At 48.9% G+C, this 12,369-nt stretch overlaps 2 protein-coding genes across 3 annotated transcripts in view; one reads left to right on the top strand and one right to left on the bottom strand.

The window, feature by feature from the left end:
- LOC100883993 (dynein regulatory complex subunit 7) overlaps window positions 1–12,369 on the bottom strand; it is a 122,571-nt gene extending 110,202 nt beyond the window's left edge. The window contains exons 1-2 of one of the 2 annotated variants that reach the window (XM_076535997.1): window positions 11,792–12,369; window positions 9,560–9,685 (exon numbers count right to left, since the gene is read on the bottom strand). In XM_076535997.1, the coding sequence (XP_076392112.1) occupies window positions 9,560–9,685; window positions 11,792–12,145 (480 nt within the window). In that variant the 5' untranslated portion in view covers window positions 12,146–12,369. Of the gene's footprint in view, window positions 1–9,559; window positions 9,686–10,604; window positions 11,632–11,791 lie in introns of those variants that run through there. The other variant, XM_076535998.1, reaches the window with a different exon arrangement.
- On the top strand, window positions 4,730–10,524 carry dan (protein distal antenna). The gene has a single exon (XM_012283745.2). It carries the CDS (start codon window positions 6,762–6,764, stop codon window positions 8,097–8,099), a length of 1,338 nt encoding a protein of 445 aa, XP_012139135.1. The 5' UTR covers window positions 4,730–6,761; the 3' UTR covers window positions 8,100–10,524.

Here is a 12,369-nt window from a genome sequence, read left to right as displayed (position 1 = left end):
TTCGCTCCACACCCTCCGCTAACTTTTACTGTCTTTTACCCTCTTTTATGGTGTTGGACACTTATCGTATTTGTTTCTCGAGCGTTTCCTAATCTCCGATGCGCGATGAGTAATATTTGAATATCCGTTTAACGACGGTTCATTCGACTATTTCGAAAATCGCGACAGTAATACAAATGGTAAAAGTTCGAGTTTATCGTAATTCATCTTGTTTTACGAGAATAACAATTTATGCAGATGATACACTTTACGAACTCTATGCATCGTTTAAATTAGTACTCGATCGATGAAATCCTCGAATCGTTTTCGTTCGACGAAAATAATTCGGACCATAAGAGGTTAACGTGGCCGAAGCGTAGAGCAAAAGAAGCGTCGTAAATGCCGCCGCTCGATAATAAGGTACACGGAGGGTTCCGGTAATCCGTGTTCGGATAAACCGATAGTCGATTCCGTCTACTTAATCCCGCGGTCGTCGTTTCTTCGAAAAACTGCGCCCACCAACGGTATTCGTCATTCCTCCAACGGTAAACAACCCCAGTCACTATCGAGAACAATTGCTTAACCCTCGCATTGTTCATTAAACCGTTCGGCAAATGCGTCGCTAATCCGCTCAGACGTACTAATTAGTTTCCCGAACGTTACCCGTGATTCGTGTCACGGATTCAATAGCGACTTTGACGATTTCGAAGAAGCTAACAATGAAACGCGGTTGATGGCTTTATAATGAACCAGATACACGGTACAATACGCACAACTTTAGCGTTTTGGACAGTGAAAACGAACAACGCGCGAAGGGATACGGTAACGGTACAGGGGAATAAATTTTTATTGCGTCGCTGCCTCTATGGGAATTTTTGACCGACGCTCGTAGGTAGATCACTGGCAAACACGTTGTATCGCATTACGTAACGGGGAATTACTTAAACGCGCTTATCACCGTAAAGGATAAAAGCAGAATCCGATAGCGACGATTAAAGAAAGATCCCGGGGAATCGAACCGAAACGGTCCCTGGAAGTACGGAAACAAAGGATCGCGATACGTAACCTCTTTGCATTATCGGCCGCTTAAATCGCTACATCGTCCGGCGGACATATCTTCGAAATCGATCGACGAATTTATCGATCGAATACCGGCGAGTTTCGAAGCGGACGGTGCTCGCGAACCGTCAGAAAAATGGTCACGGACCATCCATCGTAACGGGAGTACATCGCGTTGGTCGTTTTCGAATAACGCCGTGATTTTATCGAAAAAATCGGGAAGAATTCGCTTTTACAGCTAATAGGAGGCGTGTTTGTTCTTTTTGATCGATAAATTGGCGGTACGAAAGGACTACGAGGTACGAGCGGTTGTACCGTTATCGAGGAAACGGCGTAACGAAAATATTTCGAACGCACCAGGAGATCGAAAAGATAAGCGGTGGCGCGGACGTCACCGGATACACCTTATCGATCTCGATATCGGTGGCCGAGAGAGGAGACGCGGTCGGACGTACGGCGACCGATTAACGAACGGAGAGTCGCGCAAAGGGGGAAAGGACGAAGGCGTGAAAGAGAAAGGAGAGAGGAGAGGAGCAAAGAGGAGGAGGTGGAGGAGGGCAAAATCGATCGACACGTCCTCTCTGGTACGCGGCGAGGCGCACTTTGCGCGCCGCGCACCGACAAGACGAAGCAAGACCGTGTGCTCCTTCGGCACTCGAGCCGGTAACCCGTACAATTAATTTTCACCTGCTTCCCTCGCGGCTCGCAGCCTTTCGCGGAAGGATGTGCGCGCGCGTTCATGCGGCGAACGAACGAGGATGGAGACCGTACACCGAGAGAGACGCTGTATACGCGTTCGCGTTTTACGCGCGAGCCAACTCGCTCGCGTGTCCGTGTATGGGTTCTCGCTACGTGACGCGAGCCGTCTCGGACGTAACGGTCGCGATCGTTCCGCGAAAAAGACACGAGCGTACCGGATGAGTCCGGAGAAAATGGCCTGGATTAATTTCGCCAACTCCGAACTATCGATACGTTATTCATAATTCGATGTGGCAGTTTGCAGATTCCAACGGTAAAACCTTATCGAAACTAGCCTAACCTGATCTGTTAGAAAAGTAATCAAAATTTTGCTGGCAAGAAACATTTATTTATTAAAGAAATCTTACATGCTAATCAACAAAATAACTTCCATCATTTTCTAACGTAAAGGCAATAGATTCCTTTCTTAAAAAAAGTCCTTTTCATAGAAAAACTTGAATGTCGTCGAAGAAATTATGAAGCCCTAATATAAACGATAGAAGCGTAAAGGAATCTTGAATTTCTGATCTCGAAGTAATTATTTATCCCATTTGTTCGAATAAAAAATGCCTCGATCCGTATTCTCTGTCCGCGTAAATACCCGTATAGAGACGCGGATGCATAAAAATTGGACGTTGCTTCCCCAGCGTCGAATCGACGCTTTTTCTCCTTCGCCTTTCGCGCCATCGTCGTCATCGACGCCGCGTTTCGACTTTGATCGATCCCCGCTGTCGAACGATTCGAACACGGTTTCTCTACGGCTTTTATAAAAGCTGAACGCATTTTTTTCCCTCGCGGAATCCCCCTTTCGACTACGCACGGTAAGCCCGATATTTCGGGGCACGATTATTTCTGGAACGAGCGAAAAAATTCCTAGCATTCGAGGCATTCCGTGAGCCGAGCGCAGGTAATACGTACAACGTCATCAACGCCGTCGTCGTCGTTCCCGGCAAAGTGGGACTCCGAGAAGGCCAAAACTGGCGTTCGAAGACGCGGACGCGAGCGTACGTGTTCGAGGAGACGCGCGAGCGCGCACGCGATAATTATCGGCAGGGTTGGCCGACTCGTTCGCTCCGACGCTAAAAAGAAATCGACGTGGCTGCCGCGAGCGCTGGTTATATATAGTAGCCGTGTGTTTACCGCGCTTTATATCGCCCCGCGTTCTATAACGAAGCGTTATATCGCCTCTCCGCGAGCATAATCGCCGCGCGTTGTTTCGCCGTACATGACAAATCGATAAGTTTCGTAGTAGCGTGCTATATCGCCTGTACGCTCGTAAAGGCGACGCATTCTCGATAAAATGTGACTCCGAGAAGGCCAAAAGCGGCATTGGAAGACGCTGACGGTCGCGTACGTGTCCAGGCAGTCGCGGTCGCGCGCACGCGATAATTATCGGCAGGGTAGGGCGACTCGTTCGCTCCGACGCGAAAAAGAAATCAACGTAGGTGCCGGTCGCGCCGGTATCCGGTCGTATTTACGACGACAAACGCGCCGCCCAAAGGTACGCGGTAAATTTATCCGCGAATTACCCGCGACGTTCCTTATTCCGCGGCTCCGTAACTTCGCCGTTCGCGTACGGATTTTAGGCCGCGCTCGTAAATCCGGCTCTTCCCTAGGGGTCGCGCCGCTACGGTAGGAGGAGGGTCGGATTTAAGGGGTTTGCCACGAGTTCAATCTCTCCTCTCTCTCTCTCTAACCCTCTATATTTCAGCGGAAAGAGTAGTCTGGGAAAAATGTCGAGGGCCAAAAGAGCGAGACTCTAGAATCGCGGGAAATTAAACGAGCGTTCGGAACACGGGCGAGAAAGAATCGCCTCGGTCGTAAATTTCACGACGACCGGCTCTCTCGCTTGGCCACGTTCCCTCTTCGCGAACGATCGGCCGACCGGAAACTCGGACAGCGAGCCTCGACGCGGACGCGGAGACGCGACGCTGTATTCGGGTGCCCGCTGCGAAGAAAGAGCAAGCGCGCGCGCGCACCAGAACAAAGCACCTACCGCTCGCCGAAACTTTCGGACAAATTGCTTCGTCCGCGTCACGTCCGCAACGACCAAGGACTCGGAGGTGCGACTATCGATTATCGATATCTTACCGATAACTCGCTAAATATCGCCAAGATGTATCGCGCGTCTATTTCGAGAGCGACGCGACTGGGAAAGACTCGTTTTAAAGTTGAGAAACATCCCGTTAGACAAATAAATATATTTATTAAGCGAAACCATTTTTCCCTCCCGATTCGCCTTTTGTCGTCTTACTTCCAGCGACGATATCTTAACGACGTTATCGATATCGATTCGATATTTATCGATAACGACGTGGATGGCCGCACGTCGACGAAGAACACCGACGGCTACGTCGGTAGACGTCGACGAAGAACGGTTGAGCGAAGCCGAAAGGGTCGTGGACCGAAGAGGGGTTTCGGTGGATAAGGGCGCCGAGGGGGTAAAGAACGAGAGAAGCGCGGTTCGACAGCGCGAAGACCGAGGGTCGAAAGGAAGACGACGACGACGACGACGACGACGACGTCGGGAGGAGGAGGGGGTCAGGAAGGGACGATAGGTAGCGTAGAAGAGCGAGTACAGGGAAGAGGAGAGGCAGCGGAGAGTTAAAGCAAGACGCGCGGCGCGGCATGGCAAAGCGTGGCATGGCATGGCATGGCAAGGCGAGGCGCAAGCTGGGCTGCGGGACGGCGAAGGGCGGGACGGACGAAGGGAAGGCGGGGGGCGACGGGGGGAGCCGAATGGCGCGGTGCCGCACGGCTAGGGGAAGTCCGGGTACGAGGGTCCGGCGGGGCGGGGCGGGACGGTGCGGGGAGGTGCGAGCGGGGGTTGGGGAGACACGGGACGCGGCGAGGAGCGGTGCGGAGGGGCGGGGAGGGGGTCGAGGTGGGGCGGAAGGGAGAGAGAAGACGGCGTCGCGAGTCCGCGGAAAGCCGGCGGCGACCACCGCCGCAGTTGAGCGTCGCGATTCGTCGCGAGAGCATCGTGCGTTGCTAGTTCGCGGCCTTTGCTCGTGCAATATCGCGCGCGCACACACACGCAATACACAACGAAACGGTTAGCTGCGAGGCGTAGAACCGGCCGGATCGACTGATCGCCGCCGATCAGGTTCGGCAGTCGAGGGAAGCGACGCGCGCCCCACGGCCAGTCACGCGAACGCACAGACCATCGCCGGTTCAGTCGAGGTCGATCCACCGTCAGGTGCGGATCGCCGGTGTTCTCTACGTATTACGCGATTCAACGCAGAGCCGATCCTCGTGTTCGCAACGCACGCATAGTATCGGGGTATCGCCAGTATATAGTGAGAACAAGTGAACAACGCAGTGGAAATCGATCAGTGTCGTCGGCGAACAGGCCGTGCCGCGCTTTTTACGCGAACAATTCGATTTTCTGGATTTCGAGATCGATCGGTGTGCCACAACACCGGGAGCGTCGTCGATCGATTCGCGCGACCAAGCGAAGAAGACAAAGGAAGATCAGCGGCCCGAGAATTTCAGTGTTTCCGCGAATTGATCCGCGGTGTTCGCGTTTGTCCTTGACGACCGTCCTCTCTCGTTCGAGTCGTCGCGACTCGGTGCGTGGTTTTTTTTTCCTTTCGGCCTGGCAGCGTGTCTCTGTCTCGCCCGGTCGGAATATCTCCGTCGCTGGCTACGAACGAACTCACGGACACGCACGCGTTCGCGCGAGCAAGACGGAAGAGAGCAGCGTGGCGCGACGCGCGTAATCGTCGAGACGACGAGAGGGAATCGAACGAGCGAAGCGCGCGAACAAACGCGACGGCGAAAACTGATCCGACTACCGCCGGTGTCTACCGCTCTCTCCCGATCGCGTGTGTCTAGCACCGTCTTTGTTTCGCCCGATTCCATCTTTCTTGCCACCGCTATTCCTCGTGGTGCAGCAATAATATCGTTTCCCGCGCGGACCGCGGATTGGCTGATGTGGCCACGAACGAACGGCAGAAACGTGCCCCGTTTTACTCGCGAGGACGTGTACCGAAGATAAGAAAGAGAGAAGAAGAAGAAGAGGAGGAAGAAGAGGAGGAGGTCGACGGTGTGTGCACCAAGCGGCTGTGAACGGAGAGAGACGGAGCGAGCGCAGGAGGGGGGCGACCGACAGCGGAGACGAGGAGGGGAACCGCCCGACCGAGTTGTTTCATTCATAAAAAAGTTCTTTATTACTCTCTGTGAGCGCATGTGCTGTTCCATGGAGGAGGACCTCCCCCGACCGGCGTAACCACGTTTACACACGGTATTATTTACTACTGCGCGAGATACGAATCGCTGCCACACGCCGTGGCAACGGTACGGCGTACGGATCTCTCCCGTGTCGTCGTCATCGTCGTCGTCGTCGTTGTTGTTGCTGTCGTCGTTGTATTCGTCGGGAGATCCGTCGTTACGATCGCTATCGACGAACGCCTTATCAGGGAGATTCATCGAATCGACGCTCGAAGAAGGACGTACCCTCGAGACTCTCTTTCTTTCTTCGTCGAACGCGTCGCGCGTGTGTCCCCTGTCTCGCGGACGAGCAATTGGAATTCCTCGCGTGTCCACACGCAGGCCCGATATAGTCGGATGGCGCGATCTGGAACGTGAACGTCGATCGATCGTCTTCTCGCGCGTCACGAGACCGCTCGTGACAACGAGGAACGGTGCGCGCTAACAAAGGAACACCGAAACAAGAGAAAGAAAAACCGGCGCGTTCGCTCGCGCGTGTCCGCTGCCCAACGACCAGGCGGACGGAGTCGCGATAGTTTTCCGAGTGAACGGTCTACCGACAAGCTGTCAACCTGGATTTAAGGACGACGAATCTGGACGTTTACGTCGGCGACCCTGATCGGTTGTTCGACGTTCGCAAGTCGCGCGGCAGCAGGGATCGCAAAGCCACCAAAATAGATCCGAAAGCGTGCGACGAGGGCATCGTCGTGACGACGGAGGACGCCGGGTACGAGGACCGGTTGCGAGACGCGAAGGATAGTCGTCTCGCCGGAATGAGGGGCGAGTCGGCGCGACCAGGTAAGCGACCCTTAAGGGCGCTCTCCGCATCCGAGAAGATGGACGCGATACAAAGGGTTCACGAAGGCGAGAGCAAAGCGTCGGTGGCGAGAGACATCGGCGTGCCGGAGTCGACGTTGCGAGGATGGTGCAAGTCCGAGCACAAGATTCGAGGAATGGCGAGGAACTCGTCGACGCCGGACAGCGAGGCCCACTCTCCGGCATCGTCGTCGGGAGCGAACGTCACCGCGGGCAACCTCGCGGGTGGATCGGCGAACCTATCCAGCGAGGACGAGGGTCCCTGTTCGAAGAAACCCAAGATGGACCAGCAGACGTCGGTGACGAGCGCGGGTACGTCGTACGTGGACGTGTGCACCGACGCCGATCTCAAGCCGGACAACAAACCGAAAATCGACTACGTGGGACTGATGACCAGCATGGCGGGCATGAGACCCGAGAACAGTTCGCTGTTGCTGCAACAGCTGGGCCTGCTGACGGGCGCGACCGGTACGCTCGCCAAGAATCTGTTGAGCATGTCACCGGCGCTGTCGCACGGCAGCACCGTCGGTCTCGTCGAGAACGGACTCCAGTACACGAAGAACAGCGCGAACCCGTGTCTCGCGAACGTCAACAGCTTGAACGGCGGCAGCAAGAGGCACAGCATCTCGGCGATCGCGCCCGCACAGATGGACTCGGTGGTGGCCAAGTCGTGCACGAGGAAGAGTCTGCCACCTGCCGCGGAGGCACCCTCGACGCCGGTACCCGCCTCGCCGAGAAAGACCAACGAGAACAACGGGATGCAGCGGTCGTCGAGCGGCAAGCCGAAAAAGGACGGGAACGTGAGCGGTAACAAGAAGGTCGACGAGGCGTTGTGGCTGTGGCTGACGCAGCAGCAACAGCTGCTCGGTCAACAGTCGGCCAGTTTCAACCCGAGCATCAATCAGCAGGACGGCTCGTGGTTCTGGCAGTGGTACAAACAGTGCAGCTTCCCGTTGATAACGCCGACGCCGCTAGCGCCCAGCCCGGTCGCCAAGAAGTCGCCCAGCAAAGCCAGAGCCATGCTCGATAACGTGCTTTGCAACAACAACAACGAGAACGTGAAACGAAGCCTGAACATGGACGAGGAGTCCAGGGAGGACGTCGACTCGGCCGGGGACGTGCCGGCCAGCACCGAGGAGGCGATCGAACACGGCGAGAAGTTCTTCAAGTGGTTGGACAAATGCTCCGAGCCCGCCGTCACGAGGCTCCAGATCATACAGTTCAAATATCTGTTGGACAATCTGAAGGCGTGCAGGAAGAAGTCGTCGTCTAGCTCGAAACAAAGCAGAAAGTAGGCGACGGACAAGCTGTGATGCTAAATATATAGCTGTAAGAAAGAGTGCGTTTGAGCGTGGAGCACGCCGGGTGATCAGCAGCTGGTAGAACGTAGGTAGAATCGGTAAGAGAAATAGGCGATGAAATAGGAAACGGAGAAAAGATTTATCGCGATTCAACCGGGGTAGTCAGTCGTTCGTGATCTCCTTTTTCTTTCGATTTCTTTTTTTTACGTGCCGTCGATTACCGTTCGCGTTGACGTAACTAGATACGGCCCAGGGTGGACCCCTTCTCTGTTCAAAATTATCGCGATAACTTCGTAGTTGGGGCATTTGGAAATTTAACAGTCTAAGATGCTTGAAAATTTTTGTCGACTCGGGAAATTTGAAAATTTGATTACTCGAAAAATCTTGCATCGCTGTTTTCTCTCGAAAAGATTACCGTGCTCGGTAATACTGTACGCTTTCTGCCTCTACGTCACAATTTCTCCTAACGCAGTCTAGCCTGTCGTGCTCTCTATCGTTCCGTAGGCCCATCCTAAATAAAAATGCTAGTTACGCCAATGACGATTCGTCATCTCGTCCCCGTGATTCGCGCGTGTACGCGCTCGACGGAGCAGAGCGAGTACGAACCGGACGATCGTAGTCGTCGTACTCTTCCGAACTCCTGACGTTCCGTGATTTAAAAGAGAACGATGCGCGATCGTGCTTCTCCGTCGCTCTTCGTGTTTTTTCGTTTCTGAGTTACCTTACGAGCCGGGCCGAATCAAAACGGGTCGTAACGATCTTGTCTTTATCGAAACCTTGTACATAAGAGGATATACCAAATTCGTAAATGGACTGTTGTAATTATAATAAAAGTTAAGATGTTCGTAGAGAGTTATTATTATCGGATCATTATCATTCGTTAGCGTAAATGCGTGAGAGTGTGAGAACGCGTGCGCGAACGATCGAATTAACGGACGAAGATTCTCGACCGAAGATACATGCGTCTTTTATCGACAGCGATCGTGGAGAAACGATGCTGTACTCGAAAAGTCGAAAAATGGACAATTTACTTTATCTACGGTCAAGGAACGAGACCACTCTGGTTTAGTTGCGTGTTTTACGTTCGATTATCGCCCGGGTATATGTTTAAACACGGCTTCACGATGTTCGTATTGTGTACTGCGCTTTTTTTTCTCCCCCCAAACAGTTCTACCTCTCGTTCTGTTAGCGCGTTTTATTAAGGTTAAATGTGTGTATGTGTGTGTGTATGCATTTGTGCGTACGAGTATGTGAATGTGTGTGCACGCGACTCGCACGAAACTAAATGGTCCAAAACAAACAAAAGAATAAAACGAAAATGACAAGACGATGTTTGTTATATCGATGATAAATTATATATATAAATATATATATGTATATTTAAGGACCTTCGTCGCTTAGCTTTACGGAAATAAGATGTTTTGATGAGAAGCAAGCGTTTGACTAACTCTTACCATACTGAGTGGTTTGTCCAGTGGCTCGTACTCGATGTAGTCGCTGGCAAATTTTCCGCACCCCTGCCACGTGTACAGTTCCGGATATGGCGGCGTACTTCGTCTGATAGTCGTAGACACGAATTTCTGCACAAGAACAAACTATAAAGACACTTTCTATCTCGTGATTTTTGATTTTCATTACTCTTAAACTTTGCTTTGCTACCGAAAGATTCTTCCCTCGAATATTTATTCTTTTCTTTCTTGCATCCTCGCCGCGCGATGTTACGAAACTCAGATCCGCCATTGTTGTTTACGAGAAAAAGGTTACACGAGTCAAAGGAGCATTTATTATTTTCGTTTTTCCATAATTTCGTTTCGATCGAACGAAATTGTTCCTATAGAAAGAAGGAATAGAATCTTACGGTTTAGCAAAGTGTATTTATAAAAAAAAAAACACGAAATGAATGGATAAATAAAAAAACAGGAAACCAAAGTGAAGTAAGTGCTGTCTCGAGTGACAGTACGTGTAAATAAGACTGTGACCGTGCACTTGCACGCGAAGTGCATACCATGTATTGTAGAACATTGAAAGCATGTATGAATAAATGTATAGCGAAGTTTATTTTTATTATTTAGATCGTAGAAGGAGATGATTCGAGTGTATTAGAAAGATTCCTATTAACGCAGTTATTTCCATTAGTTAAATTAATTAAAGAAATAAGATGAGACACGAAAGAACAAAGAATGAGATGCTTAACGGAGTCTATTTCAAGATGTTTCACATTCCTCGTTACCTTTGAACGAAAAAGATACCACCTTGAACGACTCAACACGAATTTTTTAAATGATAAAAATATCGATAATTTTATTTATAAACGCGTTTTAATTTTTATATATCGAGAAAATAATGCCTTTGTACGAGTCGAAGAGTTATTTATCAAAGAGAATACAACCACGAGAAAATAAAACACGTATTCCGCATACTTTTTAATTTATCCTTTTTTTACCAGATACCGAATATCTAGAATAACGAGTTCGAAATTCAACCCAAAAATTGACCTACCTTTTTTGTTTTCCGAGCGAAAGGCTCGTTGCGATTACGAGTCGGTTCGTTTCGATTTGTACAAAAAGTTATTTTATGCTTTAGATAAAATTAAACAGAAGTACACATGTTATAATGTGCAGAAAAGTGTGTAATGTAAATATAACCGATGTTATGTACAAAATTTTCAATTAATAACGCGTCAAATCGAGTTAAAAAGCGCGCGAACAAGTTTCCTCTGTGTTGTTAGTGTTCGCCATCTTGAATCGTGTTTGAAGAATCAGCTGTTATATTCGCGTATATTTCATGGTGACTGTGTTCATTCGGTAAACCTATATGCTTGCTAATCGATGTATTCGCGTTCAACTTTTAGGTTATGTAATTGATATGCGCATTTGCCGGTCAAGATATTTGTTCAAATTCGTATGCTTTTTTCGTTCCTATTCGTAATAAATCGAACGTGAAAATTTCTATCGGTAAAAATTTGTTTCTCATCGCTTTGAACATATTCAGCTGTCAAATTAGTACGCGGATACATTTGTTAATGAGTTTACGTGTTTACCAAGTTGACACATTTACTATAACGTATGTACAGTGGAGTCTCGCTACATGGCTACAAACAGCACTGTAAAAATCAAAACATTACGGTAATAAGCAATATAAAGTCTTTTCATGCTTCAGTATTGAAAACTTGGTATAGCTCACTAATTCTGAATCTACTTAAAAATTTCTGCATTTGAAAATTTCAGAATTTCTAAATCATTTAGCTTAAAAGTTTGAAAAAGCCGAATATAAATAGATGCTTCAACGTGCTACGTAGCGAGACGACACTGATCATACTACGCGAAATTCGCAAAAAAAGGCGCCAGTTACGAACGTCGATTTATATAGATCTAAATTGACGTTACATTTTTTAAGGAGCAAAAAATTGCTCCCACGGAGATGGATCTGAGATGAATAAAATGACACCGAAGAACTATAGTAGATAAAAAAGTTAATCTTTAACTTAATACTTAAAAATGATTTAATTTTAATGAAACGAAAAATAAACAAATAAAAATGATTATTTAAATTGAACTGAAATTTTGACATACACTTATCGTATCTATCACCACTATCCAAACATATCTTCTAGGTTAAATAATTCACTAATAAACTCGTTGGGAAACTTTAAACGTTTAAGTTCTATGATTCGTGAATTCACTTACTTGTACACCGCATTCGTTTTCACGCACTAGCAACAGAGGCTTTCGATCAGGATATTTAACGCAAAATTGACGTCGAAAGTTTTCAGCATACCATGCGAGCACTTTTTCTTTATCACTGACCGTATGATAACTGCTTGGAAGCGTTTTTAAGTATAGATCTTTTCTTACGTCTACTTCCGGCCAGCATAATTTGACCATACATAATTCTCCTTGCACTTCTTTTATCAGGTCTTTCGTTATTCGAATCAAACTTTCATACTTTGCCGGCTCGTCCAACTGAACTTTATCTTCCTCCGTAACCGTTGTTTCACTTTCGTAGCTTTCGAATTCTATTTCTTCGTCGTTTTCCTCCATTTGTATTAAACAAATTAAAGTATTTTATTACAACACGACCGAATAAGCCACGGTGTTTACTCGTAACAGGAAGTATCCGAATTCAAATCGAAGTTGTGTCGTAAATTGTTTGTTATCATGGCAACGCATTAAAATTGAGATATTTGATCGCGGTAGTGTCCAGAATTGTCGCTAAGGGGCAGCACGCATCAGCTCAATTTAAAAATATTGTTTTATAATTATTT

This window comes from Megachile rotundata, chromosome 10, assembly GCF_050947335.1.
Source record: "Megachile rotundata isolate GNS110a chromosome 10, iyMegRotu1, whole genome shotgun sequence".
NCBI classification, from domain to species: Eukaryota; Metazoa; Arthropoda; class Insecta; order Hymenoptera; family Megachilidae; genus Megachile; species Megachile rotundata.
This window is presented reverse-complemented; position numbering and strand designations above follow the sequence as displayed.

What these genes read in the sequence shown, in the direction of transcription:
- dan (XM_012283745.2), top strand. Translation starts at nt 6,762, where the DNA reads ATGAGGGGCGAGTCGGCGCGACCAGGTAAGCGACCCTTAAGGGCGCTC.